Raw genomic sequence first — 23,449 nt, forward strand, 5'->3', positions numbered from 1 at the left:
AATGTCCCACTGGAGACCTGATGGTTTGGTTCTCTCCAGTGAGACATTGTCACTTTCTTACACACAAAAATTAAGGCCCTGCAGAGAGATGGGTTAAAGGCCTCCCTTCCCTAAACCAGCCCAGGTTCTTTTCAGATGCACTGAGTCTTCCCATCACCTCCATCTGGGTAAGTGGCTCTGGATCCTCAGATGCAGAAACAGTGGTCAAGGAGGTCCTAGGAAGGCTGTGGGAGAAGGAAGTTTGGGCTTCTTAGTGAGGTTGATGGTATCTGCAAAAGAGACATGAGTTCTATGAGTTTCTCTTAGGCAAGAGGACGTGCCCTGTAAGGCACAATGAGGACATTTCCTTCCTAGCCTACTCATGACTTTACAGACTGATAAAAAAAAATGTCTCCAAAGTTTGCATAGGAAACCTCAATAAGTTTTAGGTTTTCATGAACATGACTATAGTTACTGAATAGCTCCATTAATATGCAAGCTCCCTATAAAATATTATGTTCCAATTTTAAACATTACTTATTCAACACATTTGACTAGTCACATGACATGTTTTAATTTCGTATTTTTTGATAAATATACGTGGTTCTGTTTATGTCATTATTACAACTCAAAAAAGAACTACTGTTGATATAAGTGACTTCTGTGCTGTGTTTAATTTATTTCATGTTTTAAAACAATTAATTAAAAATAATTTTAACAAAAAATAAACCAATTTATTGTTCCATGTTTTAAAGTCTTTAGAAGGAAATCTCCTACGTTCAAATCCTCATCTGATAGAGGATAACCCCACATTATTGCCAAGTGTATCCTAGGATTTTCTCATGAAACATTTCCCACTACAATATATACTATAAGCCCTGGCCCTGTGCTCTGCCACTTAGGAAATTTCAAATTACAGGTGCAGGATGTTGAGTTTGCAATTAAATATTTAAAAAGTAAAGATGGTGTTTTTTCCCATTTGTGGCTATGAAACACCCAGCAATACAAATTCCTAGAGCTTGGGAAAAGAATATCTCTGGTCCTTAAATTTAGCTTTTGAGATTTGGGGGATTTTCCTGGGATTACAGGTTGGCAGGACTCTGCTCAGTTCCCCATTTCTTTGAAAAAAGAAAAAAACACTCTCTTCCTCTCCCAAAATTTCTGAAGATTTATTTTAAAATATGGGTAATGTCAAGATTCTGAACACAAGCTATGTTGACAAATCTTTTAATTTACCAAGCATTTTGTAAAATTCTTACCCTGTTCTCCAAAATTGGACTTCCATTTATTTGCTCAAGTATATCCCAGGGTTTTGAGGACCACATGCTGTGTTTCATTTATTTCAGAGAATCCCTGAAGGCAGCACTGTCACCTAGCTGGTAAGGGCTTTGTCTCCCCCCAAGGCCCCAGCTGTTTCTTCATAATGCTCTTCTTACTTTCCCAGCTCAACTTGGGCCAAAATAAATACAGCATCCACTTTTCCCATATTTCCTAAGTCACTTGCCTGAACAAGATCAGTCTTACTTTCCAAGAGATCAAATTTTAAAACTATCTCTAGAAGAAAATGATAGAGACAATAATGATGGTAAACTTGAGCTATTGTTTAAAAAAATCACCTAGGTGACAATGACAAACCAAGTTCTGCTCTCTCCTGGGTGTGTGTGGGGGGGTGTACATTGAGTGCTAAGTGACGGAGATGAATCCTGTTATTTACACCTTATCTGCAACCTAAAATGTAGGCATGACCACTTCAGATTTCAGAAAAGAGATACTTGTCCCTTCTTCATGCTGAAATCTGTCCACCTAAGTGTTCAAGCTCACGTTGCAGCTTACAGAAAGCTTTTCTCCTTCCTTTCCATGCTCCCATCCCTCCCAGACCCCATGTTCAGGTGCAGCATCTTGAACCCTGCTTACTAGTTTGGAGACCTATTGGATGACGTCATGTTTCGAAGGTTTAGTATGAAATTTTGGCAGCTGCGAAATGATAACAATGTCTTATGTGTTCAGACCCTGATCCATCTAATAAAGGAGACTTAGCTGGGTTTTCCTCCTTTGATGGGGTCCCCAGCCCTCACTATCAACTTGAAACAATTCTGCTGGTGGCTGACCCTGCCCTGTCCCCTGATCTCCAGAACCCTGCTGTGCTAGCCAGATGAGACCCAGGTGAGACACAAGTGCAAGGTGACATGCTATAGAATTTCTGTTTTCATAAAGGGAGCATACTCACCAGACTGTTTTTCCACTAAAACGACTCATTAGTGCAGGTGCAGCTAAATATATTTCTTTAAAATAGTCACTTATTGCATGATATTGAGATAAAGTCCAACTAAGAGGATTGGCATGCACAGCTCGCTCATAGTGTTGAGTGTGTGTGATTTGGAAGTTAAGAGTGTGACTAGGGTACTCCCATCTAGCCTGGCTCTACTTTGAGGAAGCTAAGGGGGTGCTTTTGAAGATGTGAGATCATTGCCAATTTCCTTGATCTGCACTCAAAGGAAGGTTCATTTTTCATATTGTTATGGAGGGATTTCACCTCCAGAAAAAAAAAAAGTATTTTAGTCATTTTTAAAGCTCCACTGGAGCTATGATTCCCTGAATATTAATGCCAATTAATAGCATCTTTACACCCCGGCCTGTCCTAAAACTTTTAGGTTGACAGGATTACAGTTTCTAAAGGAACTCTGCAGCCAAATACATTCAGTGCCCTGATTTACAGGTTATTAAACTGTACTCCTTGAAGAGCTCAGTAATGTAAAATATTTCTACAGCTCATGCTTTTATTCTTATTCATTCACTAGCTGAATTTCCTGGTTTACTTAATATTCTTTATTTTTTTTAATTTTTTATTTTATTTATTTTTTTGTGTGTGTGGGAAATTTTTTTTTATTGGTTGTTCACAGCATTACAAAGCTCTTGACATATCATACTTCGAACAATAGTTTCAAGTGAGTTATGAACTCCCATTTTTACCCCAAATACAGATTGCAGAATCACATAGGTATGTAATTTTTTATTTTTTTATTGGTTGTTCACAACATTACAAAGCTCTTGACATATCATATTTCATACATTAGATTGAAGTGGGTTATGAATAGGAAAGGTAGCAGAATACAACAATTACTAATTGGGCATTATGTAAAATTGTGGATGTGTAACCTATGTGATTCTGCAATCTGCATTTGGGGTAAAATTGGGAGTTAATATTCTTTATTTTAATGTTTATTGACACAGCATCACTGTACATAACTGTGGAATTTGTGGTTACCTATTCATACAGACACACAATAGAATGCGGTGTCCCTGCAGGTTTTTAGAATGATTTCAAGTCAATGAAAAAAATGGTATTTCACAGATATTACATGAGCTAAAGTTTTTTTACAATAATTTTACAATGGTAGCTCTTCGATGATAATATGTATCTATTTAAGATTATTCTTTGACCTAGCAGTTTGGGAGCCTGAGGCAAGTTCAAGGCCACTGTCAGCAACTTAGTGAGGCCCTAAGCAACTTAGAAAGACCATGTCTCAAAAATAGAAAAGTAAAAAAAAAGATTGGGGATGTGGCTCAATGGTGAAGCACCCCTCAGTTCAATCCCTGATGACAAAATAAACAAACCAATAAGGATTATTCTTTGAAAGCTATCACTGGACATTTTATCTTACAAACGATAACACGCTTATATCATTACCAGTAAATATAGGTCTCAAGTCATCATTTTTGTGAACAATAAAGATTAGAGATATGGAGCTGGGGTTGTGGCTCAGCAGTAGAGTACTCACCTAGCATGTGCAAGGCCCTGGGTTCAATCCTCAGCACCACATAAAAATAAATAAATAAAATAAAGATATTGTGTCCAACTACAACTAAAAAAAGATTAGAGATATGTGTAACTTTGGTATTTTACTTTGTGTTTCTGTGATTACTATGCAACCAACTCGAATAGGTTGGATAACTGAATGGTGAAATTTGTCACATTACTCTAACATTTTTTAAACCTTTTTTTTTATCCTTGATCATCTTTGGTTATTGTACTGGCTTTTCTTTATTGAGAAAAAAGAATATGAAAACAAAGCCATAATTTATATAAAGAACTTTACAAATCAATAGCAATATGGCAGTAAAATTTACTTAGCCAGGAATGTATTACCATTTGGTATACAAGGTCCATGAGTCTTATTACAGGTAACTTTTTTTCAAATAACGTTACAAATTTTTGTATCAGGAAATCTGTTCTCCAAAAGTTTTAACTAAATATCTGCTTCAGGTCTGAATTCTTCAATGGATTCCAATGTTTGTGAGTGATTAACATTTTTCTTCCCCTTAGAATCTGACATTATTAAACCAGTAGCCATAAAACAAATTACCCTTATATGTTTGATTTTCAGATGATAATTTTTTCTACTATGTGGCAGAAATATTTTACAATACTGTATATCTCACATGAGTAATATTTAATTAAATACACACACCCTACAAAATATATTATCCCAACAGATATCACTCATCAAATTTTTCAGCATAAATTTCAGGCTTGGGACTCTTGAGTCTGGAGAAATGTCACCTTTAATTTGTAATCCAGATAATATGTGGGGACCCATCTTTCAAGACTGGGTTGGATACTTGTCCATTAATCACAACCTTAAAATGGAACAACTCTGTTTTCCTTATAGTTCTAATTATTACTTTGATTGTAAACCATGGGAAAGGACTAAGAAATGGACTATGCTCTTGATAATATTTCTGGAATATTTTACCTGAGGCTAGTTATCCTGGCTTGAGGATTAAAAAATGTGACATGTAGAGTCACATCAGAGGATTCCAGGAACAGACCTATAATTTCAAAAGAGTTCTCTGAAAGAGACTGTGGAAATGTTCTACAATATTGGTAATTTCTAATTTTTTTGTACCAGACATTGAACTCAGGAATGCTTAACCACTAAGTCTCTTCCCCAGCACTGCTTTTAATATTTTATTTAGAGATATATTTTGTTTAGAGAAATATTTAATATTTTATTGCTGATTTGCTGAAACTGGCTTGGAACTCAGGATCCTCCTGCCTCAGCCTTCCAAGTGCTGGGATTACAGCCATGTGCATCCAGGACCAGCCGAATTTTTCCAAATTCTCTCCTCTCTTTTCGGGCAGCAACACAGCTGCTCTGTTATGAAAATAACTGAATTGATTCTTCCAAATAACATGCATTAAGAACTGTATGATCATAAAAATAAACATTTCTAGAGGATTTCTAGAAATTCTAGAAATTTGTAGAGAATTCTAGAATATAGTATGTGTATCAACTTCCAATGTGTAAACACACACTATATTTTTTACACCAGTCACATCTCCATGGTATACATAAAGTGCCTATTTATGTTGATAGCTGAGATGACTGGACCTCAGCATCACAGAGTGCTTAAACTAATGCTATTGTAATTGGCAGGTCATATACACACACTTACCAATCTGACTGCAGACTTCACACCAACATTTTCTTGTTTATATATTGTAAATATTTGGTGTGGCAATAAATAGGTCAGAATTAACATGGTGCTGACATGCAATAACTCTGTGCATATTGGATCTGAGATACTCTTTGCTTAGGAGGGGATTATGTCCTCTTTTCCATAATCAGCCCCAGTCCAATTCACCCAAAACTGTAGAGCTACCATTATGTACCTGACCAAGAAGATGAGGCACATGAAAATTAAGTATGACTGTCTTCACCAGAAAATCCCAGACTTGAGATTATAGGAGGAAAATATTTTCTAAGATAAATGGCATTTTTTTTTACTAGGGATTGACCCAAAGGGTGCTGAACATTGAGATACACCACCACACGTCTTTTTTTTTTTTTCATTTAGAGATAGGGTTGTGCTAAGTTACTTATGGCCTTCCTAAATTGTTGAGGCTATCTTTGAACTTCCAATTCTCCTACCTCAGCCTCCCAAGCACCTGGGATTTCAGGAGTGTGCCACTGTGCCCAGATGGTAATTATCAATATACAAGAAAATAGAGGTATCATTATATATGTCATTGTGGAGGCCCCAGGGGCACATATAACCCAGCCGAGACTGGGAGACATGAGGAAAAGGGAGAGCATGCGCATGGGATCTGGGTGGTGTGAAAAGGAACTAAGGGGGTTTGTTTGTATGTTGGCTTGCTTTATTTTGTGCTGGAGATTGCTCCGTGGGTAAGTGCACCAGCACCAGTTACACCCAGTCCTTTTCTTTGTGTATTTTGAGAGAGGGTCTCACTAAGACACCCATGGTGCATCAACCTTGTGATCCACCTGCCTCAGCCTCACAAGCACCCAGCATCACAGTCACTGTGATTTCAGGCAGGCATCACTGGGACCAGCACCAGAATTCACTCATCATGTGGAATAAAGACATGTTTGGATGAATCCTCTTTATTTTCCTGATTGCAGGGTTGTCCATTGGGATTGATGAAGGACATATTTGCAAAAAGGACATTTTCTTGTCTTTTTACAAAGAAGCTCACAGAATTCTTTCCCCCATAAGATGAACAAAGCCAACAGACTGTACTAGTAACATTCTCATAAGAAACACCATGTACACCGTGATTGGCGTTGGGGTCATGGCCAACGCCCTTCTTCTTCTCGTCCACATCTCCTTGCACATTACTGGGCACAGACCTAAGCCCACTGACCTGCCCATTGGTCTCCTGGCCCTAATCCACCTGGTAATTCTGCTCATCAATGGCTTCATAGCTGCGGAAATTTTTACACCACAGGGGGGCAGGTGGGATGACCTGACGTGTAAATTTGTCATCTACCTGTACAGGTTGATGAGGGGCTTCTCCATCTGTGCCACCTGCCTGCTGAGTGTCCTGAAAGCCATCACCCTCAGCCCCAGGAGCTCCTGCTTGGAAAAGTTCAAACATAAATCCTCATGTCACAACCTGTGTTTCCTTCTCTTCCTGTGGGTCATCTACTCATCCTTCAGTAGCCACCTCTTCATCTCCATTGCTGCTACCCTCAATTGGACCTCCAACACCTTGATGTACATCACAGAATCCTGCTCCTTTATTCCCATGACCTTCTTCCTCTGGCACAGCTTGTCCATCCTGCTGTCTTTTAGGGAAGTCTCCTTTATAGGAATAATGGCCCTCTCCAATGGATACATGGTGGCTCTCCTGTGCAGGCACAAGAGGCAATCCCGGCATCTCCACAGCACCAGCCTGTCTCCAGTGTCATCCCCAGAACTGAGGGCCACCCAGACAATCCTGCTGCTCTTGAGTTGCTTTGTGGTCATGTCCATCTTAGACAGTGTTGTCTCCTATGCAAAATCACACTGAAGGATGATCCAGTATTTTATTGTATCCAGATCCTCGTGACCCATAGCTATGCCTCGTTCAGCCCTTTGGTGTTCATTAGTACTGAAACACGTATAATTAGTGTTTTGAAATATATGTGGGAGAAGACAGTAAATATTTCAGTAACCAGTGATGGATAAGTTCTGTTAAAATGATAAAATTTGATTTCTTTGGGATGATTCACCATGGCACAGTGTATATTCTGTTTTCTTGAAATACAATACAGAGTTCTTCTTCTGTTAGAGCCGTATACTTGGATATGTAAGTGGCAAATACATAAAAGAAAATCAAGCCATATGTATCTCTGAGATATTACCAGTGTTTTATGTTTCTCATTGAGTCCTCCAAGGGGGACTCTGAGGTGGATGTGACTTTTCATGACCTGGGCTATTCCAAACTATTTCTAGGTGCAATAGTCCCAATGCTTTTCAATAATTGTATTGTCTCAGTAATCTATATTCATCTCATCACTAGACTTACAGAAAAGAATCACATGATTATCTCAATAGATGTAGAAAAACATTTGACAAAATTCAGCATCCATTCATGTTCAAAACACTAGAAAAACATGGAAAAGTATGAATATACCTCAACATTGTAAAAGCTATATATGCTAAACCCAAGGCCAACATCATTCTGAATGGAGAATAATTGAAAGCATGTCCTCTAAAAACTGAAACAAAACAGGCATGCCCTCTTTCACCACGAATATTCAACACAGTCCTTGAAACTCTTGCCAGAGCAACTAGACAAAAGAAAGAAAATAAAGGGATAACAATAGGAAGAGAAGAGCTCAAATTATCCCTATTTGCTGATGATATGGTTCTATATTTAGAAGACCCAGAAAACTTCTAGAACTCATAAATGAATTTAGCAAAGTAGCAGGGTATAAAATTAACATCCATAAATCAATGTGTTCCTATACACCTTTGATGAATCAGCTGAAAGAGAAATTAGGAAAACTTCCCATTCACAATAACCTCAAATAAAATAAAAAAATACTTGGGAATCAATCTAACCAAGGGATGAAAGACCTCTACAAGAAGAAAAAATCAACACCAAAATCAGTAGAAGACAGGAAATAATTACAAAAAACTATGAAAACTACAGAAAGTAAGAAATTAAAGAAGGCCTTAGAAAATGAAATGGCCTCCCATGTTCTTGGATAGGCAGAATTAATATTGTCATAATGGTCATACTATCAAAAGTGCCACACAGATTTAATGTAATTCCTTTTAATATTCCAATGATATTCTTCATAGAAATAGAAAAAAGTCATGAAATTCATTTGGAAATATATGAGGCCCAGAAGAGATTAAGCAATCTTTTATAAGAAAAGTGTAGCAGTATGCATCACAATACCAGACCCTAAATTGTATTTACTTAGTTATAGCAACAAAAAACATCATGCTATTGGTACAAAAACAGACAATGGAACAGGATAGAAGACACAGAGACAAACCCACATAAATACAGTTAATCTCATAGTAGACTAAGGGAACATAAACATACATTGGAAAAAAGATAGCCTGTTTAACAAGAGGTGCTTGTAAAACTGTATATCCACATGTAGCAAAATAAAATTAAACCCCTATCTCACCCTGCACAAAATTCAACTCCAAGTGGTTCCTAGACATTAGACCAGAGACCCTTTGACTGACAGAAAAAAATGCAGGCCTAATACTACATCATGTCAGCTTAGGGACTTCCTTCCTCAACAAGACTCCTAAAGCACAAGAAGTAAAATCAAGAATCAATAAATGGGATGGACTCAAACTGAAAAGCTTCTTCAGAGCAAAGGAAACAATAAAGAACATAATGAGAGCCTACAGAATGGAAAAAAATCTTTACTGCATGCATTGAACATAGAGAATTAATCTCTAGGATGTATAAAGAATTCAAAAATTAACACCATTTTTTTAAAGCCCAGTAAGTAAGAGGTCAAAGGATTGAACAGGCACTTCACAGAAAAAATGTTCAACATCTCTAGCAATTAGAAAATGCAAATCAAAACTACACTGAGATCCCATCTCACTGCATTCAGAATGGCAAGAATATGAGTAACAATAAATGTTGGTGAGAATGTTGGGGGGGGGACAGGACACTCAAACATTGCTGGTGGGACTGCAAATTGGTGTAACTACTCTGAAAAGCCGTATGGAGATTCCTCTGAAAACTTGGAGTCGAGCCACCTTGGAATTTGACCCGTTATTCCACTCCTCAGTTTATATTCAATGGAGTTAAAATCAACATCCTACAGTGACACAGCCACATCAATATTTACAGTAGGTCAATTCACAATAGCTAAGTTATGGATCCAAGCTAGGTGCCCTTCAACAGAAGAATGCATAACAATAATGTGCCATATATACACAATGGAATATTACTCAGCCATAAGGAAGAATTAAATCATGACATTTGCTGGTAAATAAATGGAACTGGAGAATATCATGCTAAGTGAAATAAGACAATTCCCAAAAGCAAAGGCCTACTATTCTTTCTCATATATGGATGGTAACACACAATGGGGTGGGTGAAGAATTTAAATTCATTGGATTAGACAAGGGGAAAGAATGGAAGGAAAGGGGGATAGGAATAGGTGGGGGCGATGGGAATAGGGAAGATGTTAAAATGAATTGGACATCACTGTCCTATGTTCCTATATGAATACATGACCAAAGTGAAACTCCATATCATGTACAATGAGATCCTAGAGTAAGTTATAATCTATGTATCTATAATATGTGAAATTACACTCTACATTTGTGTATACCTGAAAAGAAAAAAATGAACAAAGGGAAAAACATTTTCAACTCAATTGGGCAAATATTTAGAAATGTGATTGCTGGGTCCTATGGCAAAACTATACCTGGCTTTATATGAAACTGTCAAAGTGTTTTCCAAAGTGATTGCATCTTTCCTAGCAGCAATGAATGAGTGTTCCTATTGCTCTGCATCACTGCCTGCATTTGGCTTTTTTGGTTTTTTTTTTAGTCTCTAGTAGGTATGTTATGATATCTTATTGTTCCAGTTTGCAATTGCCAAATGACATGTGTTGTTGAGCATATGCTTATTTGTCATCTGTATATCATCATACCTACTTTTTGAATTGTCTGTTCAGATGTTCTGCTCATTTTAAAATCAGATGGTTAGTTTTTTCATTTTTTTATTCTTTAGGTGTAGATGGACACAACACAATGCCTTTATTTTTATGTGGTGCTGAGGATTGAACCTGGGTCCACCCCTGCTAGGTAAGCCCTCTACCGCTGAGCCACAATCCCAGCCCAGATGGAGGGGCGTGGCCGCCGCCTTGGCCGGCCGGAAGCGGCGTCGCTAGCTGCGTAAGGTGTGTTGCGGGAGGGGGCGCTTGGCGGCCACGATGCGGCGGGACCACGGAGCTCCGAGCGCAGCACCGCTGCCGGCGGTGGGACCTTGGACCGGTGAGTGCAGGCTGCGGCTGGCTGGACTCCCTGGTCCGGGCTGCCCGTTACTTCTGGGCTCCGGGCCAGGCAGCCTCTTGGGGAGGGGCGGGCGCGGGGTCGGGCTCCCAGCGGCCCGCGGTCCAGTGAAGTTGCCGCATCGCGCCGCTCGCGCTCCAGCCAGGCGGCGGGGCCCATTGCGGCCCGTGCCTCGCCGGGCCGTCCAGCTGCGTCCTGTTGTCTGGTTCCCCCGTCAGCCGCGGCTTCCCGCCATAGCGGCCCGGCAGCCCTCCTCTCCCACGCCCTCGGTCTTCTCCGACCCCCACGTTGGTCGTGCGCGTTACCGAATGCGGTAGAGCTGTCCGCATTCCTGGCCGCAGGTTGCGATTGGGCGTTTACTCGTGACCCACGCACCACGTTCCAGGCCGCTTCGCGTCCCGGACTGTCTCATCCATTTATCCCACCCAGTTCCGCGTGTGGTCGCTCGTATGTGGCCCAGCCCCCGCGTGCCCACCGCCCATGGAGTCGGGTTCTACCAGACCTGGCGCGCCCTCGTGGTGCCCTCGTGTGTGGCGGCTGTGGGCCTCCTCCTTCGGGCAGTGGGGACTCGAGGTCCCTGGCCTCGGAGGCCAGGCCGTGCTCTCCTTGTGCTGGGAGAGAGGTCGGGGCAGCTAGCCAGTGGCGCGCTGCAGGACCAGAGGAGAGGACTGAGCGACCTGGAACCGCTGGACTTGGATGGATCATCCCAGAGGCTGCGTGCCCTGGGAAGGGGGCCAAGGCGTCTGACCCTCGCGCTGCCTGGGTGAGCTTCAAGGAATGCACAAAGGTTCCCTCTCTTGTCTTGTAAATATGAGCTTTTCAAAAATTATCTTTTTAATTTTCAGATTGTGAGCCATGCCTTTAGTGAAGAGGAACATTGAACCCCTGCACTTGTGCCAGGGAGCTCTGCTGGAAGGAATTACCAGTGAACTTGAATATGTAACCAACAGTAATCTTGCTGCAATCATATGCCAGCTAAGCAGTCTGAGTAAGTCACTTTTTTTTTTTCTGGTTACTGATTAACTTTACATTATCAAACTGATTTCAATTCAATAGTTATGCTATTGTAGATGTAAAGGAAAGAACCCTTCTCCCTTCACATTTTCCAGTGTGCAACTAATTGTTTTGCCCACTGGGCTTGTGATATCCATCACTATACAATGAAGATATAATGGAACAATTACCAGCTCACAAATTATTAGGTAAGACCAAACATGTAGACTCAAAATAGTGTTAATTTATTAAAGCTTTTTGAAATAGTGTTAATTTTCTTAATTTTAGTAAGTTATTTTGTTGAACATGAGTGGGAGCAGTCATTTTTTTAATGTAATAGATTAAAAACTAATTAATACTGGTAATATTTCTGGCACATATTAGGTACTCAATAAATATTTTTGATTCACTTATGTTTTAAATGAGTCATAGAATAAAATCCAAGGCAGTAAGATTTTCTAGTTTTAACCTACTTAAAATTAAAATGCAGGTACTGGCTTCCATATTGATAAGTGAACTATACATGTACCATATTTATTTTCGTTTGTAGATTTATTGCAAATAAAGGCATAAGGAAGGAAAGACTTTTTATTATTCTAGTTTAGACTGTTAATTTTTAAAAGCCAAGAAAGATTCTGTTTTCTCAAATATGCATAAAAATGCTTTTCCCTTCAAAGCTTTTTGAAGTTGAACTATTTTTGCCTAACTTACATTTATATCGTGATCTTGTTTTCTCCCTTCCTCCCTCTCCTTTTCTGTTGAGATGGTTGAGGTGGCATTTCTGGTGACAGGTTTTCACAGTTAAATTTTTCAGAAACTCTGCTAATGACCAGAAAGGCCTTCATGAAATTCCACATACTGGTAGTCTCAAGCATAGGAAGATTTTTTAAAATTTATCTTGAAGAAGAAACGCTGCAGATAAATATTTCTTTTAAAGAATTGTATTGTACTCTGCTATTATTGGTGTATTTTTAGTTGATCTGCACTCATTGACCAAGGAAAAAGTAACTTGGAAATTTCTTAAAATGTATTTTAAAGTAAATTTCTTCTGGAGACTAATTATAATTGATTTTTAGTAGTGGTTATTGATAAAATATACAAATTAATATAATTAATTGCAGGAAAATTCCTTGTAAATTATTGAAGGGTAGAAATATTTCTGTTTACATTCATATATTTTTTCAGGAATTCTTTAGTCCTTTGTTTTTATGGCTTAAATGACTGTTGACAAAGTGAAAGTGATTAAAATGAACAAACTGTTAAAATTTGAGTAATCTACATGCCATGCTATAAAAATGTCCAGCAGAGTGTTGTATTGGTTGTTTATAGTTCCTGCTTGGCCATAAGTTCTTATAAGCAAATCTGACCACCCAGTGTGTTTGTTGTACATGGACTTCATGATGGGAAAATAGTCCATTCAAATATGTCATGTCCTTAACTGTGGAACCTGTGGGTGTATTATGTTCTGTGCAAGGGTGCATTAAGTTAGGCAGCTAACCTTAAGAGAAGGAGCTTACCTTGGATTATCTGTTTGGGCCTATTGGAATCACAGGGCTTCTTTAAATGTGGACCAAGGAGATAGAAGAATCAGTATCCAATTGTGCACTGTGAGAAAAGGCTCAGCTGGCTTTTGCTGACTTTGAATATGAAGGAAAGGGCCACAAGCCAATGAATGTGGACAGTTTCTACAAGCTGCTGAAAACAAGGAGATGGATTCTCCCTCTTAGCCCCCAGATGGAACACAGCTTCGCCAATATCTTTGTTTTAATACTGTGAAATCCATTTTAGACTAAAGACCTCCAGAAATATGAGATTATAATTTGTGCTCTCATAAGCCACTCTCTGGTAATTTGATATAGCAGCTATAGGAAACTCATATACTACTTACCCTCAATCATGTTGCATTCAATACGATCCTCAGTACCTTAAGGTTGCATCAGTGAGAAACATTTACTTCAAGGACAGTGAGTCCCTAGTGAGACACTCTCAGTGGCCCCAACTCTGCCTCTCTACCAGGATCACTAGGGGAACATTAAAACAAGATGCTAGGAATCCTCCCAATAATGGTGATTGGAGTATGCATAAGAGATGCTGTCCACCAAATTAGTTACCTGTGTATCTGGATTGAAAAAGTGAGCTAGGTTGGTCAGATTCTTTTAGGACATTTGAACTAGGAAGAAGCACATGAATTTGCTAGTTTATTATAGGTCCTACTGCTGAGATGTAATATAGGGCTAAAGAAGCCATGACCATCTATAAGCCAAAGTTGTACAGTTCTGAGCCTAGGAGAAAGCAGAGGAAGTCAGTGCCAAGAAAAGGCAAAAGGAAGGACCGGTAGAGAGAACTGCACATGAGAGAGAACATGAGCCCCATAAGGCATAGAGAGCAGCTGTTACCTAGACTTTCCCAGGATGGCCTCTCACTGCTATTCAAGGTGCAGTTTTTTTGTGTACTCAGGGTGAATGTTCCCTTCAAGTTCCCTGCCTGCAGCTGGGGCATGCAACCTAAAAAGCCTTTATAGAAAGAGTATGTGCCAGGGATAAATTCTAGAAAAGAAAAACTGAGAGTACTGGACTGAATGTTTATATCTTCACAAAATTCATATATTGAAATCTAATTTCCAGGGTTGTCTTATTTAAGAGTCTTTGTGGGAAGGTCCTGAAGATAGAATCCTTATTAGATTAGTACCCTTACTTAAAAGACCTGAGAAAGACCCCATATCCCCTTGATGTGAGAACTCAGGATCAAGGTGCACCCTTGAAGCAGAAAAGAAGAGCACCCAACAGATATTGAATCTACCAGAAGCCTGATCTTGCACTTTTCAGATCTGGAAGTATTTAAAAGTCACCTAGTCTGAGGTGTTCTGTTATCATAGCCTGAACTGACTGAGATGCTGAGTTATTAATTGGTCATAGAATAGCAAATTAGATTTACCATTTATTTATTTGTTTGATGGTTGTAGATGGACACAATACCTTTATTTTATTTATTTATTTATTTTTATATGATGCTGAGAATCGAACCCAATGCCTCACATGTGCTAGGCAGGTGCTCTACCACTGAGCCACAACCTCAGCCTTTACCCCAGTACTTTATTTATTAGTGTTAATTTACTTAATACCTCTGTAGGTGCAACAAACAGGAAGTATTTGTTCCCTGTCTAGAAGTTAAACACATTTTTAATGTGTTTATACTTTATAAATAAAGTATATTTCTAATATGGTTTTAAAATAGGAAACAAATATACAGACATTACAACCTGTAAGAAAACACAAAAAACATAATAAATAATATCTACATAGGTGAATCTTAGTTTTTGTGATTTCTCACTGAACAAATACGTTGGATATATGGAAAGTTATATACAAATATTTTATGATCTAAGTTTATTAGGAAAAATAAGAAAATTTTTTTAAAAAGAGTGTTTTGTGGCTGAGGTTGTGGCTCAGTGGTAGATTGCTTGCCTAGCATGTGTGAGGCTCTGGGTTGGATCCTCAGCACCACATAAAAATAAATAAATAAATAAATAAAGATATTGTGCCCAATTACAACTAAAAATAAATATTAAAAAAGAATGTTTCATGTTACTTTCTATTTTCATAATCATTGATGTATTTTAAGTTTTAAGAATGCAAGAATCTGTCATATTAAAGTCTTTTTTTGCTTAGTGTTCATTCCTATTATAAAGTCAAAACAGAATCTTTAAATTTTCTTGTGCACCTGACCATTATTCAGTTGGTCCAGATTAAAATGGACTATGTTAAGTCTCACTTCTGTGCCCCACAATACCTCGCCCCCATCTTTCAGCATCTACGCTCACCCATCAGAGACTCATTTTCAGGTGTGGTGATAGGTGATAGATAGTTATCTAGATTTCTTGCAAGCAATATACAGAGGCTGGACTTTGTCCTTCTGTACCATCTTAGGGGCCGAGTTTAGGGGAACTAAAGGACCTTCCTTGAGTCTGAATGGTCCTTCCCACCTGAGAATGGCTTGCTTCAAAAGAGTCAGGGTGACAAATTGTCTGCCAGTTCTAAGGAAGACAAATCAGATCAGGACTCCAGAAGGAATTTCTTTGCTCTTTTCCAATAAGGAAGACTAGCAGTTGACATGCTCTCTCCATCTGGTTATTTTGCTTCTCATCACATTTATTAGGACCGTTCAGAGGCATGAAGGTTTAAATGACTTTGTATAAGGCAAGAAAAGAATCTGGTTCTGGATGCTAATTGGTCCTCTGTAAACCCTGTAACTAACTACACACGTGTTGGGAAAACTGGGTTTTTAAAAAAACATATTGCCATGTTCCCATTACATCCAAATCAGACACCTGACGTCAAGGCTCAGTAATTTGGCAGCATTGGATTCTTAACAGGATTTGCAGAAAATTGAAATCTTTTCAATGAGAATATACTGATTATTGGTATTGAGTTTAGGGATAGTTGTAGAAATGAAAGAGAAGAAATTTATAACCTGAGCAGCCTTATAGTTAAAGGATCAGAGGCTTTCAGAACTTCATCCAGTAAAATAAAAAAAATTAGTCTTTATTAGCTTTCAGATTTTTTCATTATTTTTGACTATCTAATATGAAAGATCAGAGAAATGGCATGGTGGAGAAAAGCCACTTGCTTTGTATTTTTTATTATATTTTTAGTAATTTTGATTAATAGTATGTCATTTGGTTTCCATCTAGGGGATATTGATAATTTTTCTTCAAGTAATGACAGTTTAGTGCATCAATTAACACTAAATCAGGATTGCTTTTTCATCATTTCCTTGATTAATAATCTAAGTGCTCTTATTCCTGTCAGCTAGTTGCTCAATTAAAATTATAGTATATTGCAATGAAATTCTTACAGATATTTTAATGTAATTTTAATATACTTTGAAAAGGAGATCAGAAGATACAACATTTGTACCAAGGATGACACAAATTATTTTTATACTTCATAGGTTGGTTATTATTACTTTTCTTTGTTCTTGAGCTAATAGCTATCTTCCCCTTTCTCCTCAAAATATGATGTCACAAAGAAAGCAGTAAGAGCCACACATGCCTGTAAATCCCAGCGGCTCCTCCCTTCTGTTCCTCTGAGGCAGGAGGATCAAATGTTCAAAGCCAGCTTCAGCAATTTAGCAAGGCCCTAAGCAAGTTAGTGAGGTCCTGTCTCAAAATATATAAGAAAGGGCTGGGCTATGGCTCAGTGGTAAAGTACCTCTGGATACAGTCCCTGGTACCAAAAACAAAAAAGAAAGGAGTAAGAATTAGCATGTCCCTTCTCCACACAAAGTGATTGATTATATTTGATGATATTATTAAGGTGATGTAGAAAATTTAACATAAAAATATGCAAAGGAAAAGATGAATAAATTGCATTAAACTTAGAAAATTATTGATAATGTTTTATCTGTGTATTATATATGCACACACTCATACATTTATCTTTATAAAAGTGGTATCAAGGAAGAAATGACATTGTAGTCCATATTCACTATATATTATATATATATATTTATTGATTCTTTTAAGACACAGTTTTTAATAACTGGAGATTATTATATTGATATGCCATATTATTTTTCTTGTTTTCAAATGAAGTTTATTTCAGTCATTTTATAAACTGAATGCATGATGTTGTTGTTGTTGTTTTTAAGATACAAAATCACAGAGAACAAACAGAAAAGCCTACTAATAGTTCATAATCCCCCTAACCTAAAATCCCTATTGTTGATATTTTGGGGTTTTTTAATTTGTTTATTTTTGATAGCAATTTTATGAGAATATTTATTTTGCATTTGCATCATATTATTAGTGTACTATTCTGCTTTTGTCACTTGTGAGTTTTTACTTGGTTCAGTTTTTTAATAGAATAGGAATTTGATGAAACTGTGGAATCTGATTTTTTTTGGGGGGGTAATTTGTGTATAGTGGATGTATATGCTGGTGAGATTCATTGCAGTATACTCAAATATATAAATAAGAATGTTAGGTCAGATTTATTTCACCATCTTTCCCTGTCCATCCCTTCTCCCTTTTCTTCATTCCCCTTTGCTCAACTGGTATTCTCATCTCTTTTTTTTATTCCTCCCATTTTATGTTGGATTAACTCCTGCTTATCAGATAAAACATTTGACCTTTGACTTTTTGGGACTGGCTTATTTCACTTGGCATGAAAATCTCCAGTTTCATCCATTTACTAACAAATGCCATGAAGTCATTCTTTATGATTTAGTCTTTTTTTCTACTCTTGAACATAGAAGTTATTTCTTTGTCAGGGGCAGGGGCATTTAAAAATTACTGTACAAAACAGCTACATATGTATTGGTTGTTTATGATGTTTAAATATACTTGTCTTGTATCTTAATAATCCAGACTTCTCATAATGAACAAAGAGAATCTCCAAAAATTACCTAAAATTCTATAAGTCTATTAATTTTAAGTTTGCCTCTCTTTTTTGTAATCATTACAAAATAGATTTTTCCCTAATTTCCATGTTTGGTGTAATTATATAAATGAGAAAGGAGCCTATTTTCTTCTCATATACTTTAAAAAGTGAATGTTTTTATTAATTCTCCTGAAGGTACACAATATATTTCATATCAAACTGAATGCTGAATTGACATAAATATTCTTTCTTAATGGCTCACACTCTTATTTCTTAAGGGTTTGTACTTTGATTTCATAGGCTTGCACTCTCATGCATTTACTCTGTTTTTGGGTCTTAAATTTGGACCTGTGCTAATTTCACTAAGCGAAGTACTACTGAGAATAGAGGTTTAAATATTTTGAAGGCATGCACTTTATACATTTCTTGGATGTTATTATCCACAGAATGTTTTGGGGGAAGGAAAAGAATATAATACACTTAATAAAAGTTAAAGATCACAAGTGTTTTTCTGTGTAGGTTAAAGCTAAGTGTAAGGGTAAGTTAAGATATTGATATATCTGCACAGAAATTGATGTAAGAAGCACAACAAAAATTTATGAAGTTTTTTTTTAATTCTTCTAATTATTTATATATGACAGTAGAATGCACTTTGAAACATTGTACACAAATGGAATACAACTTCCCATTCCTCTGGCTGTACATAGTGCAGAATCACACCAGTCCTATAATTATACCTGTGTATAGGGTAATAATGTCTGTCATACTTCATCATTTTTTTCCCACCCACAGGCTCCTACCCTCTGCTCACTCCCCTCTGCCCAATCCAGAGTTCCTTCATTCTTCCCTACCTGCCCCACCCCCATTATAGATCAGCATCCACTTATCAGAGAAAACATTCAGCCTTTGTTTTGGGGGGGGCATGGCTTATTTTGCTTACCATGATATTCTCCAGCTCCATACATTTACCTGCAAATGCCATAATTTCAATTGTCTTTAAGGTTGAGTAATATTCCATTGTGTATATATACCATAGTTGCTTTATCCATTCATATATAAGGGCATCTAGGTTGGTTCCATAGTTTAGCTATTATGAATTGAGCTGCTATGAACATTGATGTGGCCACATCACTGTAGGATACTGATTTTAAGTCATTTGGGTAAAGACCAAAAGCTGGGATAGCTTGGTCAAATAGTGATTTCATTCTAAGTTTTCTAAGGAATTTCTGTCCTGCTTTCCAGAGTGGTTGTACCAATTTGTACAAAAGGTGAGCTGTTCACAGAAAGCCCAGCATTTTAGAACAGGTCTCCAGGGCTCAAGGAGGAGAGGGTCAAGCTGCACTGAACACCAGGAGGTGGCTTAGCTGCAGAGAAAGCACTGCCCATCGCAGGGCTGCTGCGGAACTTCCTCTGCCTTTTGCCTCTCCTTGTATCAACCTCAGCTATGCTGGGGAAATACTGTCTCTTCCTGCAAGTCTGTTTTCTTTGCTGGTGTTGCTGAAAGGGCCTCTTTGACCTGTTGAGAACAATTTAGGAGAAGTTTACTTGGCACATGGTTTCAGAGGTTCAATCCAACTTCAGCTGACTCAATGGCTCTGGGCCTGAGGTGAGGGAGAACACCAAGGCAGAAGGGCATGACTGAGGAAAGCACTTCAGGACATGGCATCCAAGAAGCAGAGAGAGCTCTGCTCACTTAGGACAAAATATAAATGCCAAAGGTATGGTATCAGTGGACCACCCCCTCCAGCCATAACCTATCTGCCTATAGTTACCAGCCAGTTAAGCCATTCAAGTGGATTAATCCACGGATCCGGTTATAGTTCTCATGATCTAATGATTACACCTCTGGACATTCTTGCTTTAATTCACAGGTAAACTTTTGGGGCATATCTCGTATACAAACCATAATAGTCTCCCTCATCTTTCTCTTTTCCTTCTGATGCTACATAGGAAGAAATGAAAATGACTTTACAAGAGCAAAAGTAGTTGGGTGGATCCTTCATTTTATAACCTGATTTATTCTTTCTTTTTTAGAGAGAGAGAGAGAGAGAATGAGAGAATTTTTTAATATTTATTTTTTGTTTTCGGCGGACACAACATCTTTGTTTGTATGTGGTGCTGAACCCGGAATGCACGCATGCCAGGCAAGTGTGCTATGGCTTGAGCCACATCCCCAGCCCCCTGATTTATTATTGTGACTTCACCTGCTTTGCTTAATTCCTAATCAAAAATTATTCAGCAGTCAATAATTATGTTTTCCAGTACCTGTTTGTGCCAGTCACTGAGGCACTGGAAAGCAGGGTGGATAAACATGTCAGATGAAATCCTGCTCTGCTGGACTCAAAATTCTAATGAGTGATGATTAACAATTAAAATTTATCATTATAGGTAGGTATTAATGTTAGAAAGAAAAGCACCTCTATCAGCTTGGGAAAGCAAGTCTGCATAAATACGCCTCAGGTGTAAAATATGATCTTGTGATACATAATACAGTTATTCTTTTCAACACACTTCTAAGCTTGAAATCTCAGTTGTAAAGATGTCTATTACGACTTCAAAACTTCCTTTTTTAGACAGGAGGATGTCAAGTATAGGTCACATCCTGCCTATTAAAGGACTGGGCAGACCTTAGAATGGGGACAACTCCAGTCCCTGGTAACTGAAGTAGTTTGCATTGTGTTCTGTGGGTAATTTGTTAGAGTAGTAATAATGAGGTATATAATTTTCTAGTGCTGTGAAACTATTTACTAAGAACTTAGTGGCTTGGAACAACACATGTCATTTCAGGGATTTTGTGAGTCAGGAGTCTGGACCTGTGTGAGCTGCATGCACTGCTCACAAAGCCTTGGGCAAAGTACTGATCAGACCACATTCTTACCTGGCATTTGGGGTTTTCTTTCAAGCAACAGACGTTTTTGGCAAGCTCCAATTCCCTGTAGCATGTACAGAGCTGAGGCCCTGACCTTCCTTAGTCTCCACATGCACTTACTTATTAGAAGCAAAGTTTTTCCTGTGGCCTTAAATCCAGAGTCTAACATAATGTAGGGAATCACAGAAATGACTTTTCTACTTGCTGTGACCTATCATGGAAATTACATCCCACACCTTTGTCATATTTTCATAGTCAGAAATAAATGAGAGCTCTTGCCCACAGTCAAGAGGAGGGAATGACACCAATTCTTGATCTCCAGGGACTAGGAATCATCAAAATCATGCTAGGGGTAGGTCTACCATACAGAGAACTTGCAAAACAAAAAGCAAAACAACTTTCTTTTGCAGCGATAACTCAATGGAACTCACATCAGAAGATAAATACTGCTATTCTTTAGTTGTCATCAAATTGTTCAGGAGCACATATCAAAAAAAAAAAAAAAGATGCAATTCAAAATAATCAATGGAGCACATGAGCATTGTATTCTTTCCTTCCCAAAATCCCTATAAAAATTTTCAATAAATGGTCAGAGCAGTTGAGAGAAAGGGAAAGACTCTTCAATGGGAAAGAGAATTCAACCGTACTGCAAAAACCTGGTGACAGGTGACAAAGATCATGGAGTTGAGGCCCAGAATATTACAAGAGGACACAGATGTGCACCCCAGGGCTCCACAGGGCTGCCAGGCTGCTAAGTCAGAGGTGACAAGCAAGCTTACCAACAACAGGAAGGGGTCTTCAATCAGTGGGAAGTTTGCCTCTGGAGAGGCCAGGTACCATCTCATCCTGCTGTTCTCAATCACTGCCGTATTCTTTTTAAGATTATGCTATTATTTCTCCCATTTTGAGATAAAAAAAATGTAGAATTGAAGAAAACATGCAAAGAATCTGTCAGCTTCCAATAATACATCTATGAGACTTTTTTAAAAAATGAGCTGTAATCTGCTTCTAAGGATAGTCTGTTTCAATTGTTAATTATGTTAGCATGAAGTGAAGAAGAATACTTGCTTTTCAATCTTACTCTGAGTGGAATTTTTCAAACAGCACATTTCTTTATATATTAACTGTTGAAGTAATACCTATTAACTAGTGAAAAAGTGGGAAAAAAATATAAAAACAAACTAGGGGCTGGGGTTGTAGCTCAGTGACTGAATGCTTGCCTAGCATATGTAAGGCACTAGGTTCCATCCTGGACACCACATAAAAATACATAAATAAAATGAAGGAATTGTGTCTATCTGCAACTAAAAAACCAAAACAAATAAGCAAACAAAAACAAATTAACCAGCTATAGACCTTTCATTTAAAAAGAAATTAACATTTTTATTGTTTCAGTTGAGAGTTCCTTTATCTAATTAATCCTTATATATTTTGTATTCATAGTGCAAATTAAATTGAATTTATTTTTGATTTAAAGATTGTGAACAGTTTTGTGTGTAACCAAATATTAATTTTACAGTTATTAAATATTCTCTGTGTGCATGTGCTTAATATTTAAGTTTTTTTCTGTTATGCATATTTAAAGTTGTTTCCAGGTTTATGTCTTCCTTGCACATCAGTAGATTCTGACTTCACTGTGAACTCTGCTGATAGATCATAGAATGTAAAAGCAGCTTCAAGTTCCTGTTCAATGTCCTTATGTTACTTTCCAGTAATCTCACAGGATTTACATGTCTCCACTAAAAGTGAGATGTGTCTTCTTGTTGTGACTTCACCAGAATCTAGTGTTACTGAGAAGTGAAAGATAGCATGTATTGTGATAAAATATATTTTTTAGATTACCAATGATATTAACCTTTACCATCCTGAGTTTACCAAGTTGTACTTGTCAGGAAGAGCTATCACCATTTGGTGCCAATCAATGATTCTGGAACTTGGCCTGTGTTACTATATTTCCCGATGTACCCAGCCACTATAGAAGACCAGTCACTCCTGCTTTGTTTGTATTCATGTATGAGAGTGTGTGTGTGTGTGTGTGTGTGTGTGTGTGTGTGTGAGAGAGAGAGAGAGAGAGAGAGAGAGAGAGAGAGAGAAGAAGAAGAAGAAGAAGAAGAAGAAGAAGGAGGAGGAGGAAGAGGAGGAGGAGAAATAGAGGAGGACAAGAAATGGAGGAGGAGGAGGAGGAGGAATGAAGAGGAGGAGGAGGAGGAGAAATGGAGGAGGAGGAGGAGAAATGGAGGAGGAGGAGGAGAAATGGAGGAGGAGGAAAAGGAATGGAGGAGGAGGAAAAGGAATGGAGGAGGAGGAGGAGGAGGAGGAAGAAGAGGAGGAAAAGGAATGGAGGAGGAGGAGGAGTGGAGGAGGAGGAGGAAAAGGAATAGAGGAAGAGGAGGAGGAGGAGGAGGAATGGAGTAAGAGGAGGAGGAATGGAGGAGGA

The 23,449-nt window shown here is 38.1% G+C and overlaps 1 protein-coding gene across 1 annotated transcript in view; it reads left to right on the top strand.

The window, feature by feature from the left end:
- The first annotated feature begins 10,600 nt into the window (after window positions 1-10,600).
- The window catches only part of LOC144365097 (uncharacterized), a 55,868-nt gene continuing 43,019 nt past the window's right edge, over window positions 10,601-23,449 (top strand). Inside the window, exons 1-3 of the mRNA XM_078015899.1 lie at window positions 10,601-10,648; window positions 10,763-11,533; window positions 11,616-11,758. Of these exons, the coding sequence (XP_077872025.1) occupies window positions 10,601-10,648; window positions 10,763-11,533; window positions 11,616-11,651 (855 nt within the window). The 3' untranslated portion in view covers window positions 11,652-11,758. The remainder of the gene's footprint in view (window positions 10,649-10,762; window positions 11,534-11,615; window positions 11,759-23,449) is intronic.

This window comes from Ictidomys tridecemlineatus, chromosome 6 (genome assembly GCF_052094955.1).
Source record: "Ictidomys tridecemlineatus isolate mIctTri1 chromosome 6, mIctTri1.hap1, whole genome shotgun sequence".
In the NCBI taxonomy this organism is placed as follows: domain Eukaryota; kingdom Metazoa; phylum Chordata; class Mammalia; order Rodentia; family Sciuridae; genus Ictidomys; species Ictidomys tridecemlineatus.